At 35.4% G+C, this 12,415-nt stretch overlaps 1 protein-coding gene across 1 annotated transcript; it reads right to left on the reverse strand.

The window, feature by feature from the left end:
• Positions 1–1,096: 1,096 nt before the first annotated feature.
• Positions 1,097–11,293, reverse strand: LOC135153552 (MAM and LDL-receptor class A domain-containing protein 1-like). Its single transcript, XM_064096633.1, has 6 exons — positions 11,119–11,293; positions 7,190–7,336; positions 5,544–5,912; positions 4,368–4,496; positions 3,686–3,826; positions 1,097–2,052 (listed from the first exon to the last, which is right to left on the reverse strand). The coding sequence occupies exons 1-6, from the start codon at positions 11,186–11,188 to the stop codon at positions 1,577–1,579; spliced, it is 1,332 nt and encodes a 443-aa protein (XP_063952703.1). The 5' UTR covers positions 11,189–11,293; the 3' UTR covers positions 1,097–1,576.
• Between the last annotated feature and the right edge of the window lie 1,122 nt (positions 11,294–12,415).

Consider the following 12,415-nt stretch of genomic DNA (forward strand, 5'->3'; position numbering starts at 1 on the left):
CCGTCTTAGAACCAGGTGGCGCTGATTATTCTTGACTGGCGCCGGTTAAGGCTCCAGCTGCGCTGATTATTTTTAACCAGCGAAGGTTTAGAACCAGAAAAAAACAGCAAAAGGAATAGATTAGGAAGATTCGATTGTGCTATGCCAAAGGATAATGATAAAACAGCTTTTACTTTACCCTTTTCAAGCGGCGCGCCGTGGAAAATTTTGGGGGCGTGCATCCACCACTGTTAATTTGACATGTTTGTAACTTTTTTTCAAAACTTTGTAGTATTCTCCTAGCACTTATGCACATTATAAATTGTAGCAATGTATTTGACAGCCACTGAGTTGTGAGAATAAATAATTAAAAGGATAATTCTGCTATCGGTCTTAATCTCGACTAACTTACCCATAGTTCCATGCGTGTGGTCATTACTTGGCCCAGTGTTGAGAGTTGATGTGGGGCCGTTGTGTCGTGTCCAATCAAATACATCTGTAGTTAACTGCTGCCATCCACAGAAAGCAGCGTCAAAATCACAGTTAAACGCACCTAAAAGGATTATAATCAAAACGATAAGTGAACTATATCACTGCAATCGTTAAATCAGTCATTCATAAGCTTATTCATTTTTCAAACTAGAATTCATTTATTAACCTTTTATACTTCTCAAAAATGCTACTGCCTCAATCAGTTACAGGTTATGCTGTGTCATTTGAGTGTCGCAAAATGAGAAAAAATGTCATGTCACCCCTTACTTGTTACTTTTTCCACCCTCTCCCTCATGTGGAACTTTTGGGGGTATGTGCCCCAAACCCCCAAACCCCATCGTTATACGCCAATGGTTATGGTTGAAATTTAAATTAAAGTTACTAAAATATGTTCGGTTGAACTGAACAATTTCTGTTGATATAACATCTGTTATATTATAAATCCATACGCATAGGGGTTTGTGAGAGACATCACAAGTATTTTAAGGTAAAATGGTTATATGAAAGCGAGTAGACAGAGGGATAACTATGGTTTGTAAGTACAAAATGGAGCCAATTAACCTGCATGCATGATCGAGTCCACATGGCTTGTATTTAGCTCCATCTATCTATTTTCTTTTTTTTTCCTTACACGCATTGAGATGTGAATGCGCTATATACAAAACATATTCTGTATTATTATTATTATTATCATCATCATCATCATCTAAAAATATCAATTCCGGGGCGCACTTTTAGTATTACTACTAGTAGTAACTGGCGGTTTTTTTTCGCTTCCTTCTAGGAAATTCAGCTAGAGATGTTTGTATACGCCACCCCTTCATGCCCCTCCCTCCCTGAAAGTGTGGGGTATATCTCTCATCCCCGGAATTTACGTCAGTGGACTAAAATTTCAATTGATTTATATTTAAAACATTATGATTATCATTTATACATCACTATATTTGTTTTGTGTTGTGGTAATATTGATTGCAAAAACTAACAAACATATATTAGTAAATTATACACTGTATGAATACCCAAAAAAGAAATACCCATATCATGCATAATGACACAGGCTTTCTAATGACTTATATGGCAAATGTCTCATAAATTAACAAGACGCTCATACAATATTGTTTAAAAAATGAACTGTATCTACACTATGGATGAAACTGTTTTCGCCATTTATTGAGATGACCATCTTGGATTTAGAGAGAGAAAATAAATCTTTACCAGTACAAGAGCCCAAGGAGATGTCATCTAGAGCCATATCAGCGGTGTAACTGTCAATCTGTCCTTTGAAAAGGAAATACCCGGATGTGGAGGTGGAGATGAAATCCGTTACCCGTATCTCTCTTCCTATCCAGGCGTTCGTCTGAGGACCGCTCATCGACCAGACCACGACGGCCTGGTCCGTGATCGTCCCTGATGTCGAAAAGTACAAGCTGAGTGTGCCAATATTCAACCCCCACATATGATAGAAGAACTTAAAGCATCGGTCGATATCAGTGCTCTCAAGTGGGACACCAGGAGAACGTATGACAGCGTAATCATTCTGAGATCGCGGCCAGGATGACTCCGTGTATATGTAGTAGCCAGCTGTATCATAAAACCAAAAGGTAACAAACTATTTTATTGTTTCCATAATCTCTTTGTTATCCAACACATACTAGCTTTTTTAAAAGAATGAATTCATGACAAGTCCATTACGAACGAATTTCATATTATCATTAAGCAATGCATATGCTTTGATATCTTTTTATTATTAATAATATTATTAATATCCAAGCCCTTTAGAAGCGCATAGAGACGTTGTAATGTGCTAAACAAATTATTATTATTATTATATCATCATCATCATCATCTTTTGTAGTCACAAGGTTCTTCTCGTCCCACTTAGTGTGCACATCTTTCCTTTTCCCAAATAGGCTACTGGGACTGAAAGCATTAATTTTTGCCTGAATGAGTGCACTGTTAAAAAAAACTAATTTTACAGAAAAAAAGAAGATTTTGCAGAAAGCAATAACAGAATCATTCTGTAAATTCATAAAACTGGAATTTTTCTGCAATTTAAAAGAACAGGTCTGTTTAAAAAGGGTGTTTTATTTAAGGAAATTTGTAAGGTTCCATACACCAAATACCAATTTCCTGTAAGATTACGCAATCTGGTAAGATTACAGGTGTTCTCGAGACTCTGCTGCAGGAACTCCTTTTACTTTAAGGATACATTTTCTAACAGTTTGAGAATAATCAAAACTAATATTGGAGCTTATTTCGAGAATTCCCACACATTTTTCCCCCATATTTTCCATTAAAATGCCATTGGTATATAGGTATTGTCAAGAACTCTATTATTATACCGTTGAGTAATTGTGAAAATTGGAAATAAAACATTAACCTATACAAATCTCTGCTATATACTCAGTTTGTGAAATATGAAATCTGATTATTGAATTTTCAATCATTTAAAATTAAATAATTAACGTAAAACATTATATACTATATTAAGTATGAGTATTTTTTTAGCTATGAAATTCATATAGAATTCTTGAGTGCATATTTGTTTAAGAATTGTAAATGTTATGATCAGAATATGATTAATGATTAGCGATTTACTTAATCAATTATGAATAAACATTCATATCAATCGCTGCAGAATTTAAATCTTGCAATCATACACTCTCTCTATATATACACTATCTCTTGATATATGGTATTCATTTTTTGAATTTCTTTTTGTTAATATCCTTCATATTCATAAACATTATTCATAGGCGGATCCAGGTTCCGGCGCCGCGGTGCTATAACACGAGGCGCTTTCCGATTTGTCTTGGCTGGCGCCGACTTATAGAACCAGGTGGCGCTGGTTAAGACTCCGGCAGCGCCGATTATTTTTAACCAGCGAAGGTTTAGTACCAGAAAAAAAAGCAAATGGAATAGATTAGGAAGATTCGATTGTGCTATGCCGAAGGATAATAATAAAACAGCTTTTACTTTACCCTTTTCAAGCGGCGCGCCGTGGAAAATTTGGGGGCGTGCATCCCCGTGCCCCCCCCCCCCGGATCCACCACTGTTAATTTGACATGTTTGTAACTTTTTTTCAAAACATTGTAGTATTTTTCTAGCACTTATGCACATTATAAATTGTAGCAATTTATTTAACAGCCTCTGAAGCTGTGAGAATAATATTTAAAAAAAAAATCAGCATCGGTCTTAATTTCGACTAACTTACCCATAGTTCCATACGTGTGGTCATTACTTGGCCCAGTGTTGAGAGTTGATGTGGGGCCGTTGTGTCGTGTCCAATCAAATACATCTGTAGTTAACTGCTGCCATCCACAGAAATCAGTGTCAAATTCACATTTCAACGCAGCTACAAGGATCATAATCCAAACGATAAGTGAACAATATTACTGCCATCGTTAAATCAGTCATTCATAAGCTTATTCATTTTCAATCTAAAATTCATTTATTAACCTTTTATACTTCTCAAAATTTCTGCTGCCTCAATCAGTTACAGGTTATATTGTTTCATTTGAGTGTCGTATATATCATGAATGACAGCGCTGTGAAGAAAAACAACGTCAGAAAGTTATTTTTCCAGATCAAGGATTATGTTCAGGAAAATGACACATAATAGGAAGGTAACAATTTCTTTTTACCCCAAAATGTGTAAGACTGGAGCAGTACATTCTTTCACAAAATAGATCGTATGCTTCTAAGTAACCAGGACAGATTTGAACAAAATTAATACGCGTTATGTTCAAATAAACGTTAAAATATCCTTTTACGTTTCTCTTTTATTGACCTAGCTTATGAAATATTGTTGGATGGATGATGGCTTTGCTCTTAAAATGTGCAAATACTTCCGATACGTTTATAAGCAAAATTCAGAAAGTAGGTAGAATTTTTACCATTATTTAAAGCAATTTTCGAGTCATTCGGGTCATTTGGGTGACTGGTTATCGTCTTTGTTGACTTGTGAGATGTAGATCTGGGTCTTTCTGTAGACGCTCCTCGCGTAGAGTTCGGTGATGGATGGGCTATGGAGTGCACACATAAAAGTTAAGAAATAAGATATAGTTATATATTGAATATCTTATTTCATGTCTTTATCATCCAACGAATTAATTATTCCATTGATTTGATATCCAAGCTATGGGGTAGTTTGAACCCAGATCACTAAGGACACTGGTAATCCAGAGGTCCTGGGTTCGAATCCCTCCCGGCTCCCGGTCCATTAATAACATAGAAGTTATTGCAAGATCGCCCTATGAAACGGCTTAAGATGAAATTCACATTCTAAGAAATGTGGATAAACAAATTAAGTCTATTTTGAGAATAGTTACTTCATGTGTATAGTATTCCAGACAATAATCAATATTTTCAATTTATTTAGAAGTAGGCGATAATGTAACTAACAGTGGTTCACATGTTGATAAAAAAAGGTCCATTGTGATTGTAAAATACCTTGTAGCCAACCCCAATGTTGATATTTTTTATTATGAACGTAAGCAAAATTAATAAAGGTATTGTATTCATTGACACTTTTCATCCAAGGAAGATGTAATGTATCAGGTCTGGATTTGAATTAACGAGGCACTATGACTTTGCAAACAGTGATTAATAGGCCAGATACTAACCAAATCCCGACGCTGGGGCACATGTATATTTATATTAGGGACTTTTAGCAACCACTGCGCAGACGCTTTTTGGAACGTTGAGAATCTCTGGCCCTTCATAACAAGAGCAGCTTTTGTCGAAAATTGGCTTATCACAACAGCAGCGTCGTCCAGGACTCTGGACAAACGACATAATTTGCAACTTTTTGTCAGCTCCGAATTTTAGGACGAAACTGCTGTTCCGCTTCACCAATTTTCGACAAAGACCACTAAGCTGTTTCATTGTGATATGACGGGCATTTTCAATAGAATTACTATGTTGTAGAATCCGTCTCCGTTGCAATTGTGATAACACGCAACAATAAAATCTGCCACGGAAGAAATATGATAGAGAATTACACTATCTCTCTTTTAAATTATTCTTGAATTCGGCAAAGGCCTATATCATGATCAAATAAAAACTGTTACCAGAACACGGTCCCAAGGAGATGTCATCGATGGCCATATCGGAGGTATAGGTCAGAATCCGACCTTCGAAGATGAAATATCCAGACTTCGATGTCGAGATAAAATCCGTTACCCTGATCTCCTTCTCGATCCAGCGATCCCCTTGCTCGCCACTCATCGACCACACCAAATCGCCCTTGTGCATGCTCGTCGCCGACTTGGAGAAGTACAAGTCGAGTGTTCCTACGTGGAGTCCGTACATGTGATAGGAGAACGCAAAACAGAGGTTCCTAGCCGTGCTGCTGTCAAGGTGGACGATGTCAGGTGATCGCATGATTGCGTAATCACCGGGTGATTGCGATGATGCCTCGGTGTACATGTAGTGCCCCACTGTGTAACAACAAAAAAGAACGCCGCTATAATTATGACTACATCTTGCCGCATATTTTAATATTTCCCTTTTCCCAGTAGGCCTGTTGGTTTTAAGTGTTGATAATCGAGTTTCCAGATCTTAGATTCCAACTTTCATACAATTAATTAAAAGAGATTGCGGATAATTATGTTTGAATATGACCATCCCTGACCGTTTTGCAATTATTCTGCTTGACTGGCGATACAGGTAGTTTTATAAGTTAAATTGATATTCAGTTGCCTGAACACTTATTTGCTTACTACATCTGAATTTTTATTGTCTACTTTTATTTATGGTACATGTATATATATATATGATTCAGAAAATATGTCTATATCATAATAATGATAATAGAAATAATTGCTTATTTTGTCAGAAGTCTGTGAGCGCTCTACAGTAATGCAGCATACTTACCCTTGCTTTATAGCAGAGCAGCTGTTACGCGCTCATGCCGTCAATGAATAAATTATTTACCCATTCACCTCACCTGGGTTGCGTGCAGCACAATGTGGGAAAATGTCTTGCTGAAGGAAAACACGCCATGGCTCGGATTCGAACCCACGTCCCTCTGATTGAAAGACGAGAGTCGTGACCACAAGACAACGATGCCCCCAAAAGGCCCCAATCATGGTTCCTGTTTTCTATTTTTGCAGATTAATCGATAGGTCAAACACTTTAATATACCTCCGTGTGGTAGCTGAATATTACATCGTTAAATGGTGTTAACAAATCATAATGGCTTTCAGGCACAGCTAATTTATTCTTTATTAATCAAGTACTCCTATTTTCCATTCAATTAAAAAAAACATGTTAATAATAAAATCGTGCTCATGACCGGTATAAATAATAAAAAAAAGGCACTGTGACAAAATTAGAACGATGAGAACTTAACACAATACCATCCAGCCCTCTGTTTCACAAGTTTATTGTAATTCCTAATTATTAATTTCATTATTAAATTCTACTGATTTTAATAAGGATAATTCAATTTGATTTAATTCAATTTTTCGTATTGACAATTTTTCTGAAATATTTTAGTTATTTATTTGTATTTATTTGATTCAATTTGATATTTCGTCTGTTATTTCTGAAATGTTGGATATATCTATTTTATTTTTTCTTTTATTTTGGGCAAGGGGCAAGATCATTTGTAGTTATTCAAACTATTCATATAAGAGTGCTATACCAGTTTTTCGAATCCCTTCATACGATGGGTCTATATTATTCGATATCTTTGTCTACTTGATTGACTTACATGTAGTTCGTAGAGTATGGTCTACTTTGGGTCCTGTTTGTAGAGTGGATGTAGGACCACTATTCCTGATCCAGTCAAACATATCATAGTCTGATGAGAGTTGCTCCCATCCACACTCGTCAATCTCAAAATCACAGTCCGTTGAAGCTAATCAAACATTAAAACAAAAGGAAATAATCACTATCAGTTTATTTTAAATGATTTAGGCTATAAAAAAAATCGACTCAATTAATTCAACTATGTAAATATATATCAAATTAGATTATTCATTCATCAAATATTTCCAACTTTATTTTCCAAGTTTATTCTCATCTCAATAATAATTTATTTCACTAACCATTCATTCATTTATACGTCGGTTTGATACCGATTCGATCCACTTCAATGTGAACAAATTCGAGCATGACTTTTGATTTGAACACATTTTAATCAAATTGCTCCAAAACAAGATAGAGATGATTCCTAAGGGATAGCATCTCTTGCATTTGCAATTATAATAAGAATAAAAATTATAACTTCATATTTTACTCAGGGTAGCCACTTCATTTTGAAAAACTGCTCTCCCTGCAGCGGGCCTTGCTTAACATGATAATGTTATCATCCGAATAGGTCATAGGCGCACCAGAAGCAAATGGGGGCAACAAAGGGGGGAAGGGTTCAGACACCCTGCACTGTAACAAAAAAAAAATCAAAATCTTATACAATATTATTCATTACATGGAGGAAGTCACTTGCTTCGACTTTTAAAAGGAATAACAACTTCATATATACATATTATATATATATATATATATATATATATATATATATATATATATATATATATATATATATATATATATGATACATTTACCGGTAACTCTTTTTGTTCCGAAGAGACGTACGTATTTTGGCAACGTGAAAACAATATCACAAAATGGAATTGTCATTCTATGACACAATGTCAAACTACACGGTATGTTGGAACTATTTGTCGGAAGAAACGTATTGATAAATTGTCTTATAATAGTGATTTAAATTTACTTTAAGGTTGCGACTTACTTTGAAAGGGATAACTTATCGGCGAAAACGCTGTTTAATTTTTTTTACAATGCTGTTTACTATATTTATATACTTATATATATAACCACGCTTAATCCATTGAAGATTGAATAATGAAAATTATACTTTATTTCTTTAAGATTTTAAACTATTAACAACTATACTGTACAGTTGATAAGTAAACAGTTTTGTATAAACAACAACAACAACCAAAACACGATTTAAACGCTTTATTATCAAGCGTTTTTATTTTGTATTTGCAAATGTTAACAAATCAGTGTACTAATTTCCTTCAAAATACATTTTAGTATTTGCATCGCATTGAGGGAAGATACAATAGTATTCTCGCTTCAAGCTAGTAGATTGTGCAGAAATTATCAGGTTGCTATATGTAGGCCTAGATGATTTCCTTGGACACATTTAGCAGAGGCGGATAATTCGATGATTCCCCTTACCCTGCTGGAAAATTTTAAAAAAGTAGATATTATGACCAATTTATAGTATGTAACCCTTTTTTTTTTTTTTTTTAGAAAAATAACATTTTGACGAGAGAGCCCCTGTTTATTTTCTGTATTGGCCCGATAAGATTTTTAGTGGGAAATTATATTTCATTTTCTTCCAGTGCGATATAAAATGTACACCCATTATGGCCAATTATCCAGAAAGACCAGCATGGAAGAAAAATATATCTTTCATTATGGTAAAAATTACATGCCTGAAAAATATAGAGGAGAACTTAAGAGCACATGATCAAAAATTAATTTCGAAGTTCATCTTCCCTAATAACATTAACCCTTAAAGGACTGGGGGCCATGATGCCCCCCCCCCCCCCAACGCTTCGCGCAATATTTCCAAAACTTAATGAAGTCTCGCGATGCCACGTGACTTTTTTACGAGACAATGTCATGCCGAAAATTGCTCATTTTTATACTTGGTGTACAAAGTCTATGGGAGATGAAATTCATAAAAAAGGATGATTATTTTCATTCTAATTAGTCTGCTTGATTAATTTAGGGTTTAATTTGGTTGTTAAATGGTCTGTAATAATTTCCAGTGAAAAAACAATGAAAAACATAGAAATACATAAGAAATTCTAAAAACAAAGAAATACATGAGGAGAAAATTGGCTTTCGCAATGTTTCTTATAATTTAGGCGGAGGCTGCAGTTATTGTCTTTGCAGTTATGCTGAACGTAAGCGATACGTCTGATCATGGAGCTATTATCTCCATGGTCTGATCTGGCGAAGACTACGCATTGTGGCTGCGTTAAGGCTGCTAACGCAGCCACAGTGCGTAGTCTTTGCCAGATCAGACGTATCGCTTGCGTTTAGCTTAACAGCAAAGACAATAAACTGCAGCCTCCGCCTAGATTATAGGCTAGCCCCCCCCCCCCCCCCATCCTCAATACATCTAAAATAGCCTAGTCCTTTTAGGGTTCATGATCCAGGCAGTTATCGATGTTTACGACTCCTGTTGTTCATTTCGATCCCACCCCTTCCTTCCCTCTATCCTTACAACCATATTGTGTCTCAGAGCTCGGAACGGTTTTCAAAGTGGGGGGGGGGGGCTGACCAAGCAAAAAATCACAATCATATGGTAATTTTCACGTTTTTGTACACGGTTTTGGAAAAAAGTGGGGACTGAAGCCCCCCCCCCCCTCCCGCTTCCGCGGCCCCTGTCCTCTCCAGCACATTCATGCAGGAAAATGGCCCAATGTCATTTTCTCCTTTTTTTTTTGTTATGTTAACTCACTCTCATCACAGGAGGCGTAAAAATTTATTCATGCACTAATAGTGTATCATTCGTCAGAGACTAACGGGGATACTAATCGTCCCTGATGAGAAGCAAAACACTACATTCGAATTAAACACTTAGAAAAAAAGGTTCTTAGAGGGTTCTATGCGTGTCCCATATTTGGAACCTTTAAAATTCTCTAAAAGATTCTAACTTGCCTTAAACGACCACTTTTGTCCCTTTTTTAGTTTCTTTATAAAACCATTTAAGGTTAAAGAACCCTTTTTGAACACTTTTCTTGAGGGTTCCAAATACGGGACAAAAGGCTTTCAATTCCAACCTTTTTTCTCTCCTAAAAATGAAGGATAGAATGAAGAATGGGCTCATTCATATTATGAGAGCAAAAACAAAACCCAAATTAAAATTTAAAAAATGTAGAGACAATTAAGAGAGTTGAAGGAGAACTTATCAAAGAGGACAAGGAACACGAAGACAAGGGTCAATTATCGGATTTCAAAATACCATTATCGCTCGTAAGAGGGGTCATTTTAGGTGCACGAAAAGGGCACTCCCCTAAATTGAACGTGTAAAATGGTGCAATGGTAATGAAAAATGAACATTTATTCCAAGGAATAGTAATTTCTCTTTGAGAAATAATGCTACGCGCCTATCATTTCGTAAGACTTGTTACAATAACAGTTAAAAGCTACTGAAATTCTTCAATCTGATTGTAATTTTGTAATAGAGATTGTGTATTTGCTATTATAACAGGTCTTTATGAAATTGGACCCAGGAAAGGGTGATATATCAATGTGAGATCGGAAAACGTTTTTATTTATCTGGATTATTATTGTACATCATAAGTTTGGTTCTTTGAATTATTTATTATTAGATTAAATATATAAAAAGGGAACAACTGCATAGTTAACAGATTTATTTCACTCTAAAAAGCAAAAGCTTCGTCCATTTTTAAGAAAAGAAAATTAGTAATGGTTTATGAAATAATTAGCTTTTCGAAATTATCGATTTTGATTTCATCGGAACATCAATATTTGGTGTCAAATTCCTCGAAATAAGTCACGTTTAATTTCATTTCAAGTAATCTTAATCTGACCATCTTAGCAGGCCACCTAGAGAGAGAAAAACATGCTTACCTCCATTTTGTACTGCATATAAAAGTAACACCACTAATAATGGTATCTGATGTTTCAAGCGTAAATCCATTATCCGTGGTCATCAGCTGTCTTTTCAAAAATGTTACTCGACAGAATGAAATCTAATCAATATCTCTTATAAACTCTTGCCTAGTTTTTGAATTGTCATTCAACTAATATTCTTATCGACATTCCTTGAGATATATATCAATATTGCATTGTATTTGAAGGGTTTATGCAAATAGTTTAGATTGTTGTTATGCCAGCTTGGGGGTGGGGGTCCGGCAAGCATATAGCGCTGAAGTCTCCAAAACTGTATATATCGTGAGAGCTTTTCTGTTGACAAAGGTACACATTTTCAGATTTTGTTTATAGATAGTCATGTTTAGAGAAAGAAAAATAGAATGAGGCGAAAGGGGAAAAGAAGTTCATAATGAACAGCCCATTGCCGATTTTGCATGATTTATTTTATTTATTGATTGATTGATCTATTTATTTGTTTATTCATTTGTTTTGTTTATTTGCTTGTTTGTTTGTTTGATTGCTTTGCTTATCAAAATAATATAATTTCAATTCTTATTGTTTCTTTTTTCTTTTGGTTCATATTTTTACTCCATTATTCATCATCATTTTTGGGAATAGGATTGGATGGACATGCTATAGATCCAAAATACATATGCATGGTCAGAATAAATCATTCCGCCAATTAATGTGAGATACTACCACGGAATCCGTGAATACAACCCATATTACCGTAGAGGGCAACCTGTATGTCATGATTCCTCTCGTAGTAATTGTACACACATAAGAGCATTCACTTTCCAATACGGCAATACCTCTCCCTATTCCTTCAGTTTTCGTCATTCTTTTCATTGTATTTTTACACTCTCTCGTCTGCTAAAGGCTACCTCCCGCCCCCCCCCCCCCACCTCAATAGAAAAAAAAATCATCCAGACCGCACGCTCCAGATTACTATCTTAGATTCGTTAGCTGGCATTAGACAGCTACCAGAACGCTAAATAACACGAAAGAGCCACCTTCCAATCACAAGTACACTGATTAGGGTTCATTATCAAAACACATCCTCGATCTTTGATTTGTGAGAAAACAAAGCCAACACGAATTGAACTTCGATACGTTTTTTTTACAATCTTCTTAACAAAGATATTTTAATGTGTTTTGTTGAATAATCAAAAAGTGAGAAGGTTAATGATACATTGCACAATAGTGGTTATCAATTTTGTATTTGTGCAGTTGGGAGATATCTTTCCAAAGAATTAATAATTAATAGCCCCCA

The sequence above is a fragment of the Lytechinus pictus genome, chromosome 3, assembly GCF_037042905.1.
Source record: "Lytechinus pictus isolate F3 Inbred chromosome 3, Lp3.0, whole genome shotgun sequence".
Classification (NCBI taxonomy): domain Eukaryota; kingdom Metazoa; phylum Echinodermata; class Echinoidea; order Temnopleuroida; family Toxopneustidae; genus Lytechinus; species Lytechinus pictus.